The sequence below is a fragment of the Salmo salar genome, chromosome 17 (assembly GCF_965601325.2).
Source record: "Salmo salar chromosome 17, fSalSal1, whole genome shotgun sequence".
In the NCBI taxonomy this organism is placed as follows: domain Eukaryota; kingdom Metazoa; phylum Chordata; class Actinopteri; order Salmoniformes; family Salmonidae; genus Salmo; species Salmo salar.
The window spans coordinates 87,616,759-87,638,980 of NC_138307.1; the positions used below are offsets into that span (position 1 = coordinate 87,616,759).

The 22,222-nt window shown below is 44.5% G+C and overlaps 1 protein-coding gene and 1 long non-coding RNA gene across 5 annotated transcripts in view; both read left to right on the forward strand.

Annotated features, from left to right (window-relative positions):
• The window catches only part of LOC106609851 (rho GTPase-activating protein 8-like), an 82,333-nt gene that overhangs the window by 53,742 nt on the left and 6,369 nt on the right, over positions 1 to 22,222 (forward strand). For 2 of the 3 annotated variants that reach the window (XM_082964353.1, XM_082964356.1), the window contains exons 5-10: positions 831 to 962; positions 1,186 to 1,272; positions 10,602 to 10,700; positions 13,926 to 14,036; positions 14,183 to 14,256; positions 17,025 to 17,102. In XM_082964353.1, the coding sequence (XP_082820479.1) occupies positions 831 to 962; positions 1,186 to 1,272; positions 10,602 to 10,700; positions 13,926 to 14,036; positions 14,183 to 14,256; positions 17,025 to 17,102 (581 nt within the window). The remainder of the gene's footprint in view (positions 1 to 830; positions 963 to 1,185; positions 1,273 to 10,601; positions 10,701 to 13,925; positions 14,037 to 14,182; positions 14,257 to 17,024; positions 17,103 to 22,222) is intronic. The other variant, XM_082964355.1, reaches the window with a different exon arrangement.
• Positions 17,109 to 22,222, forward strand: LOC145861451 (uncharacterized). Of its 2 annotated transcripts, none has more exons than XR_014381261.1 (3): positions 17,109 to 21,136; positions 21,463 to 21,876; positions 22,019 to 22,222. It is a non-coding gene; the product is annotated as an uncharacterized LOC145861451 (long non-coding RNA). The 2 variants fall into 2 exon arrangements; XR_014381260.1 differs by having other exon boundaries at positions 17,109 to 17,945; positions 18,093 to 21,876.

Consider the following 22,222-nt stretch of genomic DNA (forward strand, 5'->3'; position numbering starts at 1 on the left):
GACGATATTTATATCGCGTGACGATTGGTAAAAACGTTGATCGTTTCATATTCTGCTCTGTCATTTTTATTTCGTTGTGTCGCAAATCACACTCTTTACGACAATATTTTTCCGTTCCATTGGACGTGCCGTGTGGAAGGAAATTTGCAACACAAACAAACATGGAGGAGAGCGAAGGTGACACAGAGCTCATACCTAACATACGGGGCTATGTACATTTCAGCTTTGCATTTTTTATTAATTTGTAAAATTATTCTAAAAACATATTGTGTTTAAGGTCAGTGACACAATTTCAATTGAATCATTTTGGCGCCGCTCCAGAATCTCCCATAAGTGTTCAGTTGAGATCTGGTGACTGAGACGGCCATGGAATATGGTTTACATGGGTTTTCATGCTCATCAAACCATTCGGTGAACCTTCCTGTCTTGTGGATGGGAGGGGGGGCATTGGCATCCTATGGGGCCTTACCCACGGTACCCAAAATAACATACATGACCCTAAGCATGATGGGATGTTAATTGCTTAATGAACTCATGAATCACACCTGTGTGGAAGCACATGCTTTCAATATACTTTGTATCCTTCATTTACATTTTACATTTACATTTTAGTCATTTAGCAGACGCTCTTATCCAGAGCGACTTACAGTAGTGAATGCATACATTTCATTTCATTTCATGCATTTTTTTGTACTGGCCCCCCGTGGGAATCGAACCCACAACACTGGCGTTGCACACACCATGCTCTACCAACTGAGCCAAGAGTTTCCGTTTTATTTTGGGCAGTTACCTGAGTGTTCTGCTCTACTCTCTCCTCTCCCTGGCTGTAGGTATCTGATGTACACTCTGGACCAGTACGTAGAGAGTGATTATACGGTAGTGTACTTCCACCATGGTCTCCGCAGCAACAACAAGCCCTCACTACACTGGCTACGAAACGCATACAGAGAATTTGACAGGAAGTAAGTCACCCTGATCTCTCTAACCTACGACTTTTCAAGCCCTCTCAAACAAAATATAACTCGATATGAGCCAGTTTTTCCAGAATTATGTTTACTGTGTGTGTGTGTGTGTGTGTGTGTGTGTGTGTGTGTGTGTGTGTGTGTGTGTGTGTGTGTGTGTGTGTGTGTGTGTGTGTGTGTGTGTGTGTGTGTGTGTGTGTGTGTCCAATGTATTTCCTGACAGGTACAAGAAGAACCTGAAAGCCCTCTATGTCGTCCATCCTACTAACTTTATCAGAATCATCTGGAATATATTCCAACCACTCATCAGGTATGGTGCCCAGTCATCATTCTACAGTAAAGCTCTAGAATACAGTATATTCCAACCACTCATCAGGTATGGTGCCCAGTCATCATTCTACAGTAAAGATCTAGAATACAGTATATTCCCACCACTCATCAGGTATGGTGCCCAGTCATCATTCTACAGTAAAGCTCTAGAATACAGTATATTCCAACCACTCATCAGGTATGGTGCCCAGTCATCATTCTACAGTAAAGATCTAGAATACAGTATATTCCCACCACTCATCAGGTATGGTGCCCAGTCATCATTCTACAGTAAAGCTCTAGAATACAGTATATTCCCACCACTCATCAGGTATGGTGCCCAGTCATCATTCTACAGGAAAGCTCTAGAATACAGTATATTCCAACCACTCATCAGGTATGGTGCCCAGTCATCATTCTACAGTAAAGCTCTAGAATACAGTATATTCCCACCACTCATCAGGTATGGTGCCCAGTCATCATTCTACAGTAAAGCTCTAGAATACAGTATATTCCCACCACTCATCAGGTATGGTGCCCAGTCATCATTCTACAGTAAAGATCTAGAATACAGTATATTCCAACCACTCATCAGGTATGGTGCCCAGTCATCATTCTACAGTAAAGCTCTAGAATACAGTATATTCCAACCACTCATCAGGTATGGTGCCCAGTCATCATTCTACAGTAAATATCTAGAATACAGTATATTCCCACCACTCATCAGGTATGGTGCCCAGTCATCATTCTACAGTAAAGCTCTAGAATACAGTATATTCCAACCACTCATCAGGTATGGTGCCCAGTCATCATTCTACAGTAAAGCTCTAGAATACAGTATATTCCAACCACTCATCAGGTATGGTGCCCAGTCATCATTCTACAGTAAAGATCTAGAATACAGTATATTCCAACCACTCATCAGGTATGGTGCCCAGTCATCATTCTACAGTAAAGCTCTAGAATACAGTATATTCCAACCACTCATCAGGTATGGTGCCCAGTCATCATTCTACAGTAAAGATCTAGAATACAGTATATTCCCACCACTCATCAGGTATGGTGCCCAGTCATCATTCTACAGTAAAGCTCTAGAATACAGTATATTCCAACCACTCATCAGGTATGGTGCCCAGTCATCATTCTACAGTAAAGCTCTAGAATACAGTATATTCCCACCACTCATCAGGTATGGTGCCCAGTCATCATTCTACAGTAAAGCTCTAGAATACAGTATATTCCAACCACTCATCAGGTATGGTGCCCAGTCATCATTCTACAGTAAAGCTCTAGAATACAGTATATTCCCACCACTCATCAGGTATGGTGCCCAGTCATCATTCTACAGTAAAGCTCTAGAATACAGTATATTCCCACCACTCATCAGGTATGGTGCCCAGTCATCATTCTACAGTAAAGATCTAGAATACAGTATATTCCCACCACTCATCAGGTATGGTGCCCAGTCATCATTCTACAGTAAAGCTCTAGAATACAGTATATTCCCACCACTCATCAGGTATGGTGCCCAGTCATCATTCTACAGTAAAGCTCTAGAATACAGTATATTCCAACCACTCATCAGGTATGGTGCCCAGTCATCATTCTACAGTAAAGATCTAGAATACAGTATATTCCCACCACTCATCAGGTATGGTGCCCAGTCATCATTCTACAGTAAAGATCTAGAATACAGTATATTCCAACCACTCATCAGGTACGGTGCCCAGTCATCATTCTACAGTAAAGCTCTAGAATACAGTATATTCCAACCACTCATCAGGTACGGTGCCCAGTCATCATTCTACAGTAAAGCTCTAGAATACAGTATATTCCAACCACTCATCAGGTATGGTGCCCAGTCATCATTCTACAGTAAAGATCTAGAATACAGTATATTCCCACCACTCATCAGGTATGGTGCCCAGTCATCATTCTACAGTAAAGCTCTAGAATACAGTATATTCCAACCACTCATCAGGTATGGTGCCCAGTCATCATTCTACAGTAAAGCTCTAGAATACAGTATATTCCAACCACTCATCAGGTATGGTGCCCAGTCATCATTCTACAGTAAAGCTCTAGAATACAGTATATTCCCACCACTCATCAGGTATGGTGCCCAGTCATCATTCTACAGTAAAGATCTAGAATACAGTATATTCCCACCACTCATCAGGTATGGTGCCCAGTCATCATTCTACAGTAAAGCTCTAGAATACAGTATATTCCCACCACTCATCAGGTATGGTGCCCAGTCATCATTCTACAGTAAAGATCTAGAATACAGTATATTCCAACCACTCATCAGGTATGGTGCCCAGTCATCATTCTACAGTAAAGATCTAGAATACAGTATATTCCAACCACTCATCAGGTATGGTGCCCAGTCATCATTCTACAGTAAAGATCTAGAATACAGTATATTCCAACCACTCATCAGGTATGGTGCCCAGTCATCATTCTACAGTAAAGCTCTAGAATACAGTATATTCCAACCACTCATCAGGTATGGTGCCCAGTCATCATTCTGCAGTAAAGCTCTAGAATACAGTATATTCCAACCACTCATCAGGTATGGTGCCCAGTCATCATTCTACAGTAAAGATCTAGAATACAGTATATTCCCACCACTCATCAGGTATGGTGCCCAGTAATCATTCTACAGTAAAGCTCTAGAATACAGTATATTCCCACCACTCATCAGGTATGGTGCCCAGTAATCATTCTACAGTAAAGCTCTAGAATACAGTATATTCCCACCACTCATCAGGTATGGTGCCCAGTCATCATTCTACAGTAAAGCTCTAGAATACAGTATATTCCAACCACTCATCAGGTATGGTGCCCAGTCATCATTCTACAGTAAAGCTCTAGAATACAGTATATTCCAACCACTCATCAGGTATGGTGCCCAGTCATCATTCTACAGTAAAGATCTAGAATACAGTATATTCCAACCACTCATCAGGTATGGTGCCCAGTCATCATTCTACAGTAAATATCTAGAATACAGTATATTCCCACCACTCATCAGGTATGGTGCCCAGTCATCATTCTACAGTAAATATCTAGAATACAGTATATTCCCACCACTCATCAGGTATGGTGCCCAGTCATCATTCTACAGTAAAGCTCTAGAATACAGTATATTCCAACCACTCATCAGGTATGGTGCCCAGTCATCATTCTACAGTAAAGCTCTAGAATACAGTATATTCCAACCACTCATCAGGTATGGTGCCCAGTCATCATTCTACAGTAAAGCTCTAGAATACAGTATATTCCAACCACTCATCAGGTATGGTGCCCAGTCATCATTCTACAGTAAAGCTCTAGAATACAGTATATTCCCACCACTCATCAGGTATGGTGCCCAGTCATCATTCTACAGTAAAGATCTAGAATACAGTATATTCCAACCACTCATCAGGTATGGTGCCCAGTCATCATTCTACAGTAAAGCTCTAGAATACAGTATATTCCAACCACTCATCAGGTATGGTGCCCAGTCATCATTCTACAGTAAATATCTAGAATACAGTATATTCCAACCACTCATCAGGTATGGTGCCCAGTCATCATTCTACAGTAAAGATCTAGAATACAGTATATTCCCACCACTCATCAGGTATGGTGCCCAGTCATCATTCTACAGTAAAGATCTAGAATACAGTATATTCCCACCACTCATCAGGTATGGTGCCCAGTCATCATTCTACAGTAAAGATCTAGAATACAGTATATTCCAACCACTCATCAGGTATGGTGCCCAGTCATCATTCTACAGTAAAGCTCTAGAATACAGTATATTCCAACCACTCATCAGGTATGGTGCCCAGTCATCATTCTACAGTAAAGATCTAGAATACAGTATATTCCAACCACTCATCAGGTATGGTGCCCAGTCATCATTCTACAGTAAAGCTCTAGAATACAGTATATTCCAACCACTCATCAGGTATGGTGCCCAGTCAACATTCTACAGTAAAGCTCTAGAATACAGTATATTCCAACCACTCATCAGGTATGGTGCCCAGTCATCATTCTACAGTAAAGATCTGGAATACAGTATATTCCAACCACTCATCAGGTATGGTGCCCAGTCATCATTCTACAGTAAAGCTCTAGAATACAGTATATTCCCACCACTCATCAGGTATGGTGACCAGTCATCATTCTACAGTAACGATCTAGAATACAGTATATTCCCACCACTCATCAGGTATGGTGCCCAGTCATCATTCTACAGTAAAGCTCTAGAATACAGTATATTCCCACCACTCATCAGGTATGGTGCCCAGTCATCATTCTACAGTAAAGATCTAGAATACAGTATATTCCAACCACTCATCAGGTATGGTGCCCAGTCATCATTCTACAGTAAAGCTCTAGAATACAGTATATTCCAACCACTCATCAGGTATGGTGCCCAGTCATCATTCTACAGTAAAGCTCTAGAATACAGTATATTCCAACCACTCATCAGGTATGGTGCCCAGTCATCATTCTACAGTAAAGCTCTAGAATACAGTATATTCCCACCACTCATCAGGTATGGTGACCAGTCATCATTCTACAGTAAAGCTCTAGAATACAGTATATTCCAACCACTCATCAGGTATGGTGCCCAGTCATCATTCTACAGTAAAGATCTAGAATACAGTATATTCCAACCACTCATCAGGTATGGTGCCCAGTCATCATTCTACAGTAATGATCTAGAATACAGTATATTCCAACCACTCATCAGGTATGGTGCCCAGTCATCATTCTACAGTAAAGCTCTAGAATACAGTATATTCCAACCACTCATCAGGTATGGTGCCCAGTCATCATTCTACAGTAAAGCTCTAGAATACAGTATATTCCAACCACTCATCAGGTATGGTGCCCAGTCATCATTCTACAGTAAAGATCTAGAATACAGTATATTCCAACCACTCATCAGGTATGGTGACCAGTCATCATTCTACAGTAAAGCTCTAGAATACAGTATATTCCCACCACTCATCAGGTATGGTGCCCAGTCATCATTCTACAGTAAAGATCTAGAATACAGTATATTCCAACCACTCATCAGGTATGGTGCCCAGTCATCATTCTACAGTAAAGATCTAGAATACAGTATATTCCCACCACTCATCAGGTATGGTGCCCAGTCATCATTCTACAGTAAAGATCTAGAATACAGTATATTCCCACCACTCATCAGGTATGGTGCCCAGTCATCATTCTACAGTAAACATCTAGAATACAGTATATTCCCACCACTCATCAGGTATGGTGCCCAGTCATCATTCTACAGTAAAGCTCTAGAATACAGTATATTCCCACCACTCATCAGGTATGGTGCCCAGTCATCATTCTACAGTAAAGCTCTAGAATACAGTATATTCCCACCACTCATCAGGTATGGTGCCCAGTCATCATTCTACAGTAATGATCTAGAATACAGTATATTCCAACCACTCATCAGGTATGGTGCCCAGTCATCATTCTACAGTAAAGATCTAGAATACAGTATATTCCAACCACTCATCAGGTATGGTGCCCAGTCATCATTCTACAGTAAAGATCTAGAATACAGTATATTCCAACCACTCATCAGGTATGGTGCCCAGTCATCATTCTACAGTAAAGCTCTAGAATACAGTATATTCCCACCACTCATCAGGTATGGTGCCCAGTCATCATTCTACAGTAAATATCTAGAATACAGTATATTCCAACCACTCATCAGGTATGGTGCCCAGTCATCATTCTACAGTAAAGATCTAGAATACAGTATATTCCCACCACTCATCAGGTATGGTGCCCAGTCATCATTCTACAGTAAAGATCTAGAATACAGTATATTCCCACCACTCATCAGGTATGGTGCCCAGTCATCATTCTACAGTAAAGATCTAGAATACAGTATATTCCAACCACTCATCAGGTATGGTGCCCAGTCATCATTCTACAGTAAAGCTCTAGAATACAGTATATTCCAACCACTCATCAGGTATGGTGCCCAGTCATCATTCTACAGTAAAGATCTAGAATACAGTATATTCCAACCACTCATCAGGTATGGTGCCCAGTCATCATTCTACAGTAAAGCTCTAGAATACAGTATATTCCAACCACTCATCAGGTATGGTGCCCAGTCATCATTCTACAGTAAAGATCTAGAATACAGTATATTCCAACCACTCATCAGGTATGGTGCCCAGTCATCATTCTACAGTAAAGCTCTAGAATACAGTATATTCCAACCACTCATCAGGTATGGTGCCCAGTCATCATTCTACAGTAAAGCTCTAGAATACAGTATATTCCAACCACTCATCAGGTATGGTGCCCAGTCATCATTCTACAGTAAAACTCTAGAATACAGTATATTCCAACCACTCATCAGGTATGGTGCCCAGTCATCATTCTACAGTAAAGATCTAGAATACAGTATATTCCAACCACTCATCAGGTATGGTGCCCAGTCATCATTCTACAGTAAAGCTCTAGAATACAGTATATTCCAACCACTCATCAGGTATGGTGACCAGTCATCATTCTACAGTAAAGCTCTAGAATACAGTATATTCCCACCACTCATCAGGTATGGTGCCCAGTCATCATTCTACAGTAAAGATCTAGAATACAGTATATTCCCACCACTCATCAGGTATGGTGCCCAGTCATCATTCTACAGGAAAGCTCTAGAATACAGTATATTCCAACCACTCATCAGGTATGGTGCCCAGTCATCATTCTACAGTAAAGCTCTAGAATACAGTATATTCCAACCACTCATCAGGTATGGTGCCCAGTCATCATTCTACAGTAAAGATCTAGAATACAGTATATTCCAACCACTCATCAGGTATGGTGCCCAGTCATCATTCTACAGTAAAGCTCTAGAATACAGTATATTCCAACCACTCATCAGGTATGGTGCCCAGTCATCATTCTACAGTAAAGCTCTAGAATACAGTATATTCCCACCACTCATCAGGTATGGTGCCCAGTCATCATTCTACAGTAAAGCTCTAGAATACAGTATATTCCAACCACTCATCAGGTATGGTGCCCAGTCATCATTCTACAGTAAAGCTCTAGAATACAGTATATTCCCACCACTCATCAGGTATGGTGCCCAGTCATCATTCTACAGTAAAGCTCTAGAATACAGTATATTCCAACCACTCATCAGGTATGGTGCCCAGTCATCATTCTACAGTAAAGCTCTAGAATACAGTATATTCCCACCTCTCATCAGGTATGGTGCCCAGTCATCATTCTACAGTAAAGCTCTAGAATACAGTATATTCCCACCACTCATCAGGTATGGTGCCCAGTCATCATTCTACAGTAAAGCTCTAGAATACAGTATATTCCCACCACTCATCAGGTATGGTGCCCAGTCATCATTCTACAGTAAAGCTCTAGAATACAGTATATTCCAACCACTCATCAGGTATGGTGCCCAGTCATCATTCTACAGTAAAGCTCTAGAATACAGTATATTCCAACCACTCATCAGGTATGGTGCCCAGTCATCATTCTACAGTAAAGCTCTAGAATACAGTATATTCCAACCACTCATCAGGTATGGTGCCCAGTCATCATTCTACAGTAAAGCTCTAGAATACAGTATATTCCCACCACTCATCAGGTATGGTGCCCAGTCATCATTCTACAGTAAAGCTCTAGAATACAGTATATTCCCACCACTCATCAGGTATGGTGACCAGTCATCATTCTACAGTAAAGCTCTAGAATACAGTATATTCCAACCACTCATCAGGTATGGTGCCCAGTCATCATTCTACAGTAAATCTCTAGAATACAGTATATTCCAACCACTCATCAGGTATGGTGCCCAGTCATCATTCTGCAGTAAAGCTCTAGAATACAGTATATTCCCACCACTCATCAGGTATGGTGCCCAGTCATCATTCTACAGTAAAGCTCTAGAATACAGTATATTCCCACCACTCATCAGGTATGGTGCCCAGTCATCATTCTACAGTAAAGCTCTAGAATACAGTATATTCCCACCACTCATCAGGTATGGTGCCCAGTCATCATTCTACAGTAAAGCTCTAGAATACAGTATATTCCCACCACTCATCAGGTATGGTGCCCAGTCATCATTCTACAGTAAAGCTCTAGAATACAGTATATTCCAACCACTCATCAGGTATGGTGCCCAGTCATCATTCTACAGTAAAGCTCTAGAATACAGTATATTCCAACCACTCATCAGGTATGGTGACCAGTCATCATTCTACAGTAAAGCTCTAGAATACAGTATATTCCCACCACTCATCAGGTATGGTGCCCAGTCATCATTCTACAGTAAAGATCTAGAATACAGTATATTCCCACCACTCATCAGGTATGGTGCCCAGTCATCATTCTACAGTAAAGCTCTAGAATACAGTATATTCCCACCACTCATCAGGTATGGTGCCCAGTCATCATTCTACAGTAAAGCTCTAGAATACAGTATATTCCAACCACTCATCAGGTATGGTGACCAGTCATCATTCTACAGTAAAGCTCTAGAATACAGTATATTCCCACCACTCATCAGGTATGGTGCCCAGTCATCATTCTACAGTAAAGCTCTAGAATACAGTATATTCCAACCACTCATCAGGTATGGTGCCCAGTCATCATTCTACAGTAAAGCTCTAGAATACAGTATATTCCCACCACTCATCAGGTATGGTGCCCAGTCATCATTCTACAGTAAAGCTCTAGAATACAGTATATTCCAACCACTCATCAGGTATGGTGCCCAGTCATCATTCTACAGTAAAGCTCTAGAATACAGTATATTCCAACCACTCATCAGGTATGGTGCCCAGTCATCATTCTACAGTAAAGCTCTAGAATACAGTATATTCCAACCACTCATCAGGTATGGTGCCCAGTCATCATTCTACAGTAAAGCTCTAGAATACAGTATATTCCCACCACTCATCAGGTATGGTGCCCAGTCATCATTCTACAGTAAAGATCTAGAATACAGTATATTCCCACCACTCATCAGGTATGGTGCCCAGTCATCATTCTACAGTAAAGCTCTAGAATACAGTATATTCCAACCACTCATCAGGTATGGTGCCCAGTCATCATTCTACAGTAAAGCTCTAGAATACAGTATATTCCAACCACTCATCAGGTATGGTGCCCAGTCATCATTCTACAGTAAAGTTGCCGTTCAGGCCTGTACTGTACATCTCTAAGTCTCGTCTCCACAACAGTATTCATGGCTATGAAAGACGTTTGTCATATTGACTGACCTTTCCAACATTCTGTTCTTCCTGTTTTTTTTAGTCACAAGTTTGGTAAGAAGCTGACCTATGTGAACTACCTGGCTGAGCTCAGAGATCACCTGAGCTGGGATCAGCTCATCATCCCACCTGATGTCCTCAGGTAGGTTACATCTCTATACCACTACCTTAACCCTAACTACCTGACCTTAACCCTAACTACCTGGCTGAGCTCAGAGATCACCTGAGCTGGGATCAGCTCATCATCCCACCTGATGTCCTCAGGTAGGTTACATCTCTATACCACTACCTTAACCCCTGACCTTCACCCTAACTACCTGACCTTCACCCTAACTACCTGACCTTACCCCTGACCTTAGCCCTAACTACCTGGCCTTAACCCTAACTACCTGACCTTAACCCTGACCTTAACCCTGACCCCTGACCTTAACCCTAACTACCTGACCTTAACCCTAACTACCTGACCTTAACCCTAACTACCTGGCTGAGCTCAGAGATCACCTGAGCTGGGATCAGCTCATCATCCCACCTGATGTCCTCAGGTAGGTTACACCTCTATACCACTACCTTAACCCCTGACCTTAACCCTAACTACCTGACCTTCACCCTAACTACCTGACCTTCACCCTAACTACCTGACCTTCACCCTAACTACCTGACCTTCACCCTAACTACCTGACCTTCACCCTAACTACCTGACCTTCACCCTAACTACCTGACCTTCACCCTAACTACCTGACCTTACCCCTGACCTTAGCCCTAACTACCTGGCCTTAACCCTAACTACCTGACCTTAACCCTGACCTTAACCCTGACCCCTGACCTTAACCCTAACTACCTGACCTTCACCCTAACTACCTGACCTTCACCCTAACTACCTGGCTGAGCTCAGAGATCACCTGAGCTGGGATCAGCTCATCATCCCACCTGATGTCCTCAGGTAGGTTACACCTCTATACCACTACCTTAACCCCTGACCCCTGACCTTATCCCTAACTACCTGACCTTAACCCTAACTACCTGACCTTAACCCTAACTACCTGACCTTCACCCTAACTCCCTGACCTTCACCCAAACTCCCTGACCTTCACCCGAACTCCCTGACCTTAACCCTAACTACCTGACCTTCTCCCTAACTACCTGACCTTCTCCCTAACTACCTGACCTTCTCCCTAACTACCTGACCTTCACCCTAACTACCTGACCTTCGCCCTAACTACCTGACCTTCACCCTAACAACCTGACCTTCACCCTAACTCCCTGACCTTCACCCTAACTCCCTGACCTTCACCCTAACTCCCTGACCTTAACCCTAACTCCCTGACCTTAACCCTAACTACCTGACCTTCTCCCTAACTCCCTGACCTTAACCCTAACTACCTGACCTCCCTAACTACCTGGCCTTAACCCTAACTAACTACCTGACCTCCCTAACTACCTGGCCTCCTACACCGGCCTAACCCTACCTGGCCTTAACCCTAACTACCTGGCCTTAACCCTAACTACCTGGCCTTAACCCTAACTACCTGGCCTTAACCCTAACTAACTACCTGACCTCCCTAACTACCTGGCCTTAACCCTAACTACCTGGCCTTAACCCTAACTACCTGACCTTAACCCCTGACCTTAACCCTGTAGGTACTGTACTGTATTCATGTATCCAACCAGCCACGGAGGTACTGTACTGTATTCATGTAACATACAGTTGAAGTCGGAAGTTTACATACACCTTAGCCAAATACATTTAAACTCAGTTTTTCACAATTCCTGACATTTAATCCTAGTAAAAATTCCCTGTCTTAGGTCAGTTAGGATCACCACTTTATTTTCAGAATGTGAAACGTCAGAATAATAGTAGAGAGAATGATTTAATTCAGCTTTTATTTCTTTCATCACATTCCCAGTGGGTCAGACGTTTACATACACTCAATTAATATTTGGTAGCATTGCCTTTAAATTGTTTAACTTGGGTCAAATGTTTTGGGTAGCCTTCCACAGGCTTCCCACAAAACGTTGGGTGAATTTTGGCCCATTCCTCTTGACAGAGCTGGCGTAACTGAGTCAGGTTTGTAGGCCTCCTTGCTCGCACATGCTTTTTCAGTTCTGCCCACAAATTTTCCACAGGTTTGAGGTCAGGGCTTTGTGATGGCCACTCCAATACCTTGACTTTGTTGTCCGTAAGCCATTTTGCCATAACTTTGGAAGTATGCTTGCGGTTATTGTCCATTTGGAAGACGCATTTGCGACCAAGCTTTAACTTCCTGACTGATGTCTTGAGATGTTGCTTCAATATATCCACATACTTTTCCTTCCTCATGATGCCATCTATTTTGTGAAGTGCACCAGTCCCTCCTGCAGCAAAGCACCCCCACAACATGATGCTGCAACCCCCGTGCTTCACGGTTGGGATGGTGTTCTTTGGCTTGCAAGCCTCCCCCTTTTTCCTCCAAACATAACGATGGTCATTATGGCTAAACAGTTCTATTTTTGTTTCATCAGACCAGAGGACATTTCTCCAAAAAGTATGATCTTTGTCCCTATGTGCAGTTGCAAACCGTAGTCTGGCTTTTTTATGGTGGTTTTGGAGCAGTGGCTTCTTTCTTGCTGAGCGGCCTTTCAGGTAATGTCGATATAGGACTCGTTTTACTGTGGATATAGATACTTTTGTACCTGTTTCCTCCAACATCTTCACAAGGTCCTTTGCTGTTGTTCTGGGATTGATTTGCACTTTTCCCACCAAAGTACATTCATCTCTAGGAGACAGAATGTGTCTCCTTCCTGAGCGGTATGACGGCTGCGTGGTCCCATGGTGTTTATACTTGCGTACTACTGTTTGTACAGATGAACATGGTACCTTCAGGCGTTTGGAAATTGCTCCCAAGGATGAACCAGACTTGTGGAGGTCAAATCTTTTTTCTTCCTGAGATCTTGGCTGATTTCTTTTGATTTTCCCATGATGTCAAGCAAAGAGGCACTGCGTTTGAAGGTTGACCTTGAAATACATCCACAGGTACACCTGCAATTGACTCAAATTATGTCAATTAGCCTATCAGAAGCTTCTAAAGCCATGACATCATTTTCTGGAATTTTCCAAGCTGTTTAAAGGCACAGTCAACTTAGTGTATGTAAACTTCTGCCCCACTGGAATTATGATACAGTGAATTATAAGTGAAATAATCTGTCTGTAAACAATTGTTGGAAAGATGACTTGTGTCATGCAGAAAGTAGATGTCCTAACCGACTTGCCAAAACTATAGTTTGTTAACAAGTCATTTGTGGAGTGTTTGAAAAACGAGTTTTAATGACTCCAACCTAAGTGGATGTAAACTTCCGACTTCAACTTTATATGACCATGTATTTACTACAGGCATGACGAGAGGCTGCAGGCGGCCCAGAAGGGAGGTCCGCACCCCTCATCTAAGACTCCTCCCCCCAGACCTCCCCTGCCCACTCAGCAGTTTGGAGTCAGCCTGCAATAGTGAGTATTTAGCCGAGTCCCCTTTAATCGTCCCCAACCCCCCCCCCCCCCCCCCCCAGCCGCTCCATATTTCCACCATGGTGATGCCAACTAATATGATGTACCAATACTGCAAGCCGACTGAACTAGACGTGTTCTGTTTCCAGTATTGGTGAGAAGAACCAGGGTGTTATGATCCCTCCTGTGATGTCCCAGACTGTGTCTTATCTCAAAGACAAAGGTAAGAAGCTAGGAGCTGTCTGGTAGGACCTGTCTGGTAGGACCTTGGATCAGGTACAGGACCTCTACAGTAATAGTTGAGGTAGGAGCTGTCTGGTAGGACCTTGGATCAGGTACAGGTCCTCTACAGTAATAGTTGAGGTAGGAGCTGTCTGGTAGGACCTTGGATCAGGTACAGGACCTCTACAGTAATAGTTGAGGTAGGAGCTGTCTGGTAGGACCTTGGATCAGGTACAGGTCCTCTACAGTAATAGTTGAGGTAGGAGCTGTCTGGTAGGACCTTGGATCAGGTACAGGACCTCTACAGTAATAGTTGAGGTAGGAGCTGTCTGGTAGGACCTTGGATCAGGTACAGGACCTCTACAGTAATAGTTGAGGTAGGAGCTGTCTGGTAGGACCTTGGATCAGGTACAGGACCTCTACAGTAATAGTTGAGGTAGGAGCTGTCTGGTAGGACCTTGGATCAGGTACAGGACCTCTACAGTAATAGTTGAGGTAGGAGCTGTCTGGTAGGACCTTGGATCAGGTACAGGACCTCTACAGTAATAGTTGAGGTAGGAGCTGTCTGGTAGGACCTTGGATCAGGTACAGGACCTCTACAGTAATAGTTGAGGTAGGAGCTGTCTGGTAGGACCTTGGATCAGGTACAGGACCTCTACAGTAATAGTTGAGGTAGGAACTGTCTGGTAGGACCTTGGATCAGGTACAGGACCTCTACAGTAATAGTTGAGGTAGGAGCTGTCTGGTAGGACCTTGGATCAGGTACAGGTCCTCTACAGTAATAGTTGAGGTAGGAGCTGTCTGGTAGGACCTTGGATCAGGTACAGGACCTCTACAGTAATAGTTGAGGTAGGAGCTGTCTGGTAGGACCTTGGATCAGGTACAGGACCTCTACAGTAATAGTTGAGGTAGGAGCTGTCTGGTAGGACCTTGGATCAGGTACAGGTCCTCTACAGTAATAGTTGAGGTAGGAGCTGTCTGGTAGGACCTTGGATCAGGTACAGGACCTCTACAGTAATAGTTGAGGTAGGAGCTGTCTGGTAGGACCTTGGATCAGGTACAGGACCTCTACAGTAATAGTTGAGGTAGGAGCTGTCTGCTAGGACCTTGGATCAGGTACAGGACCTCTACAGTAATAGTTGAGGTAGGAGCTGTCTGGTAGGACCTTGGATGAGGTACAGGTCCTCTACAGTAATAGTTGAGGTAGGAGCTGTCTGGTAGGACCTTGGATCAGGTACAGGACCTCTACAGTAATAGTTGAGGTAGGAGCTGTCTGGTAGGACCTTGGATCAGGTACAGGTCCTCTACAGTAATAGTTGAGGTAGGAGCTGTCTGGTAGGACCTTGGATCAGGTACAGGACCTCTACAGTAATAGTTGAGGTAGGAGCTGTCTGGTAGGACCTTGGATCAGGTACAGGACCTCTACAGTAATAGTTGAGGTAGGAGCTGTCTGGTAGGACCTTGGATCAGGTACAGGTCCTCTACAGTAATAGTTGAGGTAGGAGCTGTCTGGTAGGACCTTGGATCAGGTACAGGTCCTCTACAGTAATAGTTGAGGTAGGAGCTGTCTGGTAGGACCTTGGATCAGGTACAGGACCTCTACAGTAATAGTTGAGGTAGGAGCTGTCTGGTAGGACCTTGGATCAGGTACAGGACCTCTACAGTAATAGTTGAGGTAGGAGCTGTCTGGTAGGACCTTGGATCAGGTACAGGACCTCTACAGTAATAGTTGAGGTAGGAGCTGTCTGGTAGGACCTTGGATCAGGTACAGGACCTCTACAGTAATAGTTGAGGTAGGAGCTGTCTGGTAGGACCTTGGATCAGGTACAGGACCTCTACAGTAATAGTTGAGGTAGGAGCTGTCTGGTAGGACCTTGGATCAGGTACAGGACCTCTACAGTAATAGTTGAGGTAGGAGCTGTCTGGTAGGACCTTGGATCAGGTACAGGACCTCTACAGTAATAGTTGAGGTAGGAGCTGTCTGGTAGGACCTTGGATCAGGTACAGGACCTCTACAGTAATAGTTGAGGTAGGAACTGTCTGGTAGGACCTTGGATCAGGTACAGGACCTCTACAGTAATAGTTGAGGTAGGAGCTGTCTGGTAGGACCTTGGATCAGGTACAGGTCCTCTACAGTAATAGTTGAGGTAGGAGCTGTCTGGTAGGACCTTGGATCAGGTACAGGTCCTCTACAGTAATAGTTGAGGTAGGAGCTGTCTGGTAGGACCTTGGATCAGGTACAGGACCTCTACAGTAATAGTTGAGGTAGGAGCTGTCTGGTAGGACCTTGGATCAGGTACAGGACCTCTACAGTAATAGTTGAGGTAGGAGCTGTCTGGTAGGACCTTGGATCAGGTACAGGACCTCTACAGTAATAGTTGAGGTAGGAGCTGTCTGGTAGGACCTTGGATCAGGTACAGGACCTCTACAGTAATAGTTGAGGTAGGAGCTGTCTGGTAGGACCTTGGATCAGGTACAGGACCTCTACAGTAATAGTTGAGGTAGGAGCTGTCTGGTAGGACCTTGGATCAGGTACAGGACCTCTACAGTAATAGTTGAGGTAGGAGCTGTCTGGTAGGACCTTGGATCAGGTACAGGACCTCTACAGTAATAGTTGAGGTAGGAGCTGTCTGGTAGGACCTTGGATCAGGTACAGGTCCTCTACAGTAATAGTTGAGGTAGGAGCTGTCTGGTAGGACCTTGGATCAGGTACAGGACCTCTACAGTAATAGCTGTTGAAGCCTTTCACTCCCTCCCACCTCTCCTCAGGCCTCCAGACAGAAGGTATGTTCAGGAGGTCCGCTCGTGTTCAGCTCATCAAGGACGTCCAGAAGCTCTACAACCAGGGTGAGATGGAACCACTATAACATCCATAATAACCTTTATAACATCCATAATAACCTTTATAACCTCTATTAGCTCTTTAACCAGAGGGAGATGGAACCTCTATAACATTCATAATACTACATAACATTCATACTAGATACTGTACAGAGAGAGATTTGTAGAAAACATGACAATTGTAACAATCAATAATTCAATTTCAATACTTTTGAATGTAGCATTTGCGTCAGGGTTGTCCATGGAATCGTTTTACTCTGGACTCAGATAGACTTCCTGTGTGCTCAGTATTCATAATGAAGTTCGATGGTCACCATCAGTCAGAGGATGAATTTGTGGTCCAGGTTTTTTAGCTGCTCAGTTAGTCTGTTATCAGGTCTCTGTCTCTCTTCCTCAGGGGAAGCTCAGTTAGTCTGTTATCAGGTCTCTGTCTCTCTCTTCCTCAGGGGAAGCTCAGTTAGTCTGTTATCAGGTCTCTGTCTCTCTCTTCCTCAGGGGAAGCTCAGTTAGTCTGTTATCAGGTCTCTGTCTCTCTCTTCCTCAGGGGAAGCTCAGTTAGTCTGTTATCAGGTCTCTGTCTCTCTCTTCCTCAGGGGAAGCTCAGTTAGTCTGTTATCAGGTCTCTGTCTCTCTCTTCCTCAGGGGAAGCTCAGTTAGTCTGTTATCAGGTCTCTGTCTCTCTCTTCCTCAGGGGAAGCTCAGTTAGTCTGTTATCAGGTCTCTGTCTCTCTCTTCCTCAGGGGAAGCTCAGTTAGTCGGTTATCAGGTCTCTGTATAGCTGGTCTATGTGCAGAAAGAAGAGTACAACTCTCTGTCTCTCTTCCTCGGGGAAGCTCAGTCTGTTATCAGGTCTCTGTCTCTCTCTTCCTCAGGGGAAGCTCAGTTAGTCTGTTATCAGGTCTCTGTCTCTCTCTTCCTCAGGGGAAGCTCAGTTAGTCTGTTATCAGGTCTCTGTCTCTCTCTTCCTCAGGGGAAGCTCAGTTAGTCTGTTATCAGGTCTCTGTCTCTCTTCCTCAGGGAAGCTCAGTTAGTCTGTTATCAGGTCTCTGTCTCTCTCTTCCTCAGGGGAAGCTCAGTTAGTCTGTTATCAGGTCTCTGTCTCTCTCTTCCTCAGGGGAAGCTCAGTTAGTCTGTTATCAGGTCTCTGTCTCTCTTCCTCAGGGAAGCTCAGTTAGTCTGTTATCAGGTCTCTGTCTCTCTCTTCCTCAGGGGAAGCTCAGTTAGTCTGTTATCAGGTCTCTGTCTCTCTCTTCCTCAGGGGAAGCTCAGTTAGTCTGTTATCAGGTCTCTGTCTCTCTCTTCCTCAGGGGAAGCTCAGTTAGTCTGTTATCAGGACTCTGTCTCTCTTCCTCAGGGAAGCTCAGTTAGTCTGTTATCAGGTCTCTGTCTCTCTCTTCCTCAGGGGAAGCTCAGTTAGTCTGTTATCAGGTCTCTGTCTCTCTCTTCCTCAGGGGAAGCTCAGTTAGTCTGTTATCAGGTCTCTGTCTCTCTCTTCCTCAGGGGAAGCTCAGTTAGTCTGTTATCAGGACTCTGTCTCTCTTCCTCAGGGAAGCTCAGTTAGTCTGTTATCAGGTCTCTGTCTCTCTCTTCCTCAGGGGAAGCTCAGTTAGTCTGTTATCAGGTCTCTGTCTCTCTTCCTCAGGGAAGCTCAGTTAGTCTGTTATCAGGTCTCTGTCTCTCTCTTCCTCAGGGGAAGCTCAGTTAGTCTGTTATCAGGTCTCTGTCTCTCTCTTCCTCAGGGGAAGCTCAGTTAGTCTGTTATCAGGTCTCTGTGTCTCTCTTCCTCAGGGAAGCTCAGTTAGTCTGTTATCAGGTCTCTGTCTCTCTCTTCCTCAGGGAAGCTCAGTTAGTCTGTTATCAGGTCTCTGTCTCTCTCTTCCTCAGGGGAAGCTCAGTTAGTCTGTTATCAGGTCTCTGTCTCTCTCTTCCTCAGGGAAGCTCAGTTAGTCTGTTATCAGGTCTCTGTCTCTCTCTTCCTCAGGGAAGCTCAGTTAGTCTGTTATCAGGTCTCTGTCTCTCTTCCTCAGGGGAAGCTCAGTTAGTCTGTTATCAGGTCTCTGTCTCTCTCTTCCTCAGGGGAAGCTCAGTTAGTTTGTTATCAGGTCTCTGTCTCTCCTCCTCAGGGGAAGCTCAGTTAGTCTGTTATCAGGTCTCTGTCTCTCTTCCTCAGGGAAGCTCAGTTAGTCTGTTATCAGGTCTCTGTCTCTCTCTTCCTCAGGGAAAGCTCAGTTAGTCTGTTATCAGGTCTCTGTCTCTCTCTTCCTCAGGGAAGCTCAGTTAGTCTGTTATCAGGTCTCTGTCTCTCTCCTCCTCAGGGAAGCTCAGTTAGTCTGTTATCAGGTCTCTGTCTCTCTCTTCCTCAGGGGAAGCTCAGTTAGTCTGTTATCAGGTCTCTGTCTCTCTCTTCCTCAGGGAAGCTCAGTTAGTCTGTTATCAGGTCTCTGTCTCTCTCTTCCTCAAGGGAAGCTCAGTTAGTCTGTTATCAGGTCTCTGTCTCTCTCCTCCTCAGGGAAGCTCAGTTAGTCTGTTATCAGGTCTCTGTCTCTCTCTTCCTCAGGGGAAGCTCAGTTAGTCTGTTATCAGGTCTCTGTCTCTCTCTTCCTCAGGGAAGCTCAGTTAGTCTGTTATCAGGTCTCTGTCTCTCTCTTCCTCAGGGAAGCTCAGTTAGTCTGTTATCAGGTCTCTGTCTCTCTTCCTCAGGGGAAGCTCAGTTAGTCTGTTATCAGGTCTCTGTCTCTCTCTTCCTCAGGGGAAGCTCAGTTAGTTTGTTATCAGGTCTCTGTCTCTCCTCCTCAGGGGAAGCTCAGTTAGTCTGTTATCAGGTCTCTGTCTCTCTTCCTCAGGGAAGCTCAGTTAGTCTGTTATCAGGTCTCTGTCTCTCTCTTCCTCAGGGAAAGCTCAGTTAGTCTGTTATCAGGTCTCTGTCTCTCTCCTCCTCAGGGAAGCTCAGTTAGTCTGTTATCAGGTCTCTGTCTCTCTCTTCCTCAGGGAAGCTCAGTTAGTCTGTTATCAGGTCTCTGTCTCTCTCTTCCTCAGGGGAAGCTCAGTTAGTCTGTTATCAGGTCTCTGTCTCTCTCCTCCTCAGGGAAGCTCAGTTAGTCTGTTATCAGGTCTTTGTCTCTCTCTTCCTCAGGGGAAGCTCAGTTAGTCTGTTATCAGGTCTCTGTCTCTCTCTTCCTCAGGGAAGCTCAGTTAGTCTGTTATCAGGTCTCTGTCTCTCTCTTCCTCAGGGAAGCTCAGTTAGTCTGTTATCAGGTCTCTGTCTCTCTTCCTCAGGGAAGCTCAGTTAGTCTGTTATCAGGTCTCTGTCTTTCTTCCTCAGGGGAAGCTCAGTTAGTCTGTTATCAGGTCTCTGTCTCTCTTCCTCAGGGGAAGCTCAGTTAGTCTGTTATCAGGTCTCTGTCTCTCCTCCTCAGGGAAGCTCAGTTAGTCTGTTATCAGGTCTCTGTCTCTCCTCCTCAGGGAAGCTCAGTTAGTCTGTTATCAGGTCTCTGTCTTTCTTCATCAGGGGAAGCTCAGTTAGTCTGTTATCAGGACTCTGTCTCTCTTCCTCAGGGAAGCTTAGTTAGTCTGTTATCAGGTCTCTGTCTCTCTCCTCCTCAGGGAAGCTCAGTTAGTCTGTTATCAGGTCTTTGTCTCTCTCTTCCTCAGGGAAGCTCAGTTAGTCTGTTATCAGGTCTCTGTCTCTCTTCCTCAGGGAAGCTCAGTTAGTCTGTTATCAGGTCTCTGTCTCTCTTCCTCAGGGAAGCTCAGTTAGTCTGTTATCAGGTCTCTGTCTCTCTTCCTCAGGGAAGCTCAGTTCGTCTGTTATCAGGTCTCTGTATAGCTGGTCTATGTGCAGAAAGAAGAGTACAACTCTCTGTCTCTCTTCCTCGGGGAAGCTCAGTCTGTTATCAGGTCTCTGTCTCTCTTCCTCAGGGAAGCTCAGTTAGTCTGTTATCAGGTCTCTGTCTCTCTCTTCCTCAGGGAAGCTCAGTTAGTCTGTTATCAGGTCTCTGTCTCTCTCTTCCTCAGGGGAAGCTCAGTTAGTCTGTTATCAGGTCTCTGTCTCTCTTCCTCAGGGGAAGCTCAGTTAGTCTGTTATCAGGTCTCTGTCTCTCCTCCTCAGGGAAGCTCAGTTAGTCTGTTATCAGGTCTCTGTCTTTCTTCCTCAGGGGAAGCTCAGTTAGTCTGTTATCAGGTCTCTGTCTCTCTTCCTCAGGGAAGCTCAGTTAGTCTGTTATCAGGACTCTGTCTTTCTTCCTCAGGGAAGCTCAGTTAGTCTGTTATCAGGACTCTGTCTCTCTTCCTCAGGGAAGCTCAGTTAGTCTGTTATCAGGTCTCTGTCTCTCTCCTCCTCAGGGAAGCTCAGTTAGTCTGTTATCAGGTCTCTGTCTCTCTCTTCCTCAGGGAAGCTCAGTTAGTCTGTTATCAGGTCTCTGTCTCTCCTCCTCAGGGAAGCTCAGTTAGTCTGTTATCAGGTCTCTGTCTCTCTTCCTCAGGGAAGCTCAGTTCGTCTGTTATCAGGTCTCTGTATAGCTGGTCTATGTGCAGAAAGAAGAGTACAACTCTCTGTCTCTCTTCCTCGGGGAAGCTCAGTCTGTTATCAGGTCTCTGTCTCTCTTCCTCAGGGAAGCTCAGTTAGTCTTTTATCAGGTCTCTGTCTCTCTCTTCCTCAGGGAAAGCTCAGTTAGTCTGTTATCAGGTCTCTGTCTCTCCTCCTCAGGGGAAGCTCAGTTAGTCTGTTATCAGGTCTCTGTCTCTCTCTTCCTCAGGGGAAGCTCAGTTAGTCTGTTATCAGGTCTCTGTCTCTCTTCCTCAGGGGAAGCTCAGTTAGTCTGTTATCAGGTCTCTGTCTCTCCTCCTCAGGGGAAGCTCAGTTAGTCTGTTATCAGGTCTCTGTCTCTCTCTTCCTCAGGGAAGCTCAGTTAGTCTGTTATCAGGTCTCTGTCTCTCTCTTCCTCAGGGGAAGCTCAGTTAGTCTGTTATCAGGTCTCTGTCTCTCTTCCTCAGGGGAAGCTCAGTTAGTCTGTTATCAGGTCTCTGTCTCTCCTCCTCAGGGGAAGCTCAGTTAGTCTGTTATCAGGTCTCTGTCTCTCTCTTCCTCAGGGAAGCTCAGTTAGTCTGTTATCAGGTCTCTGTCTCTC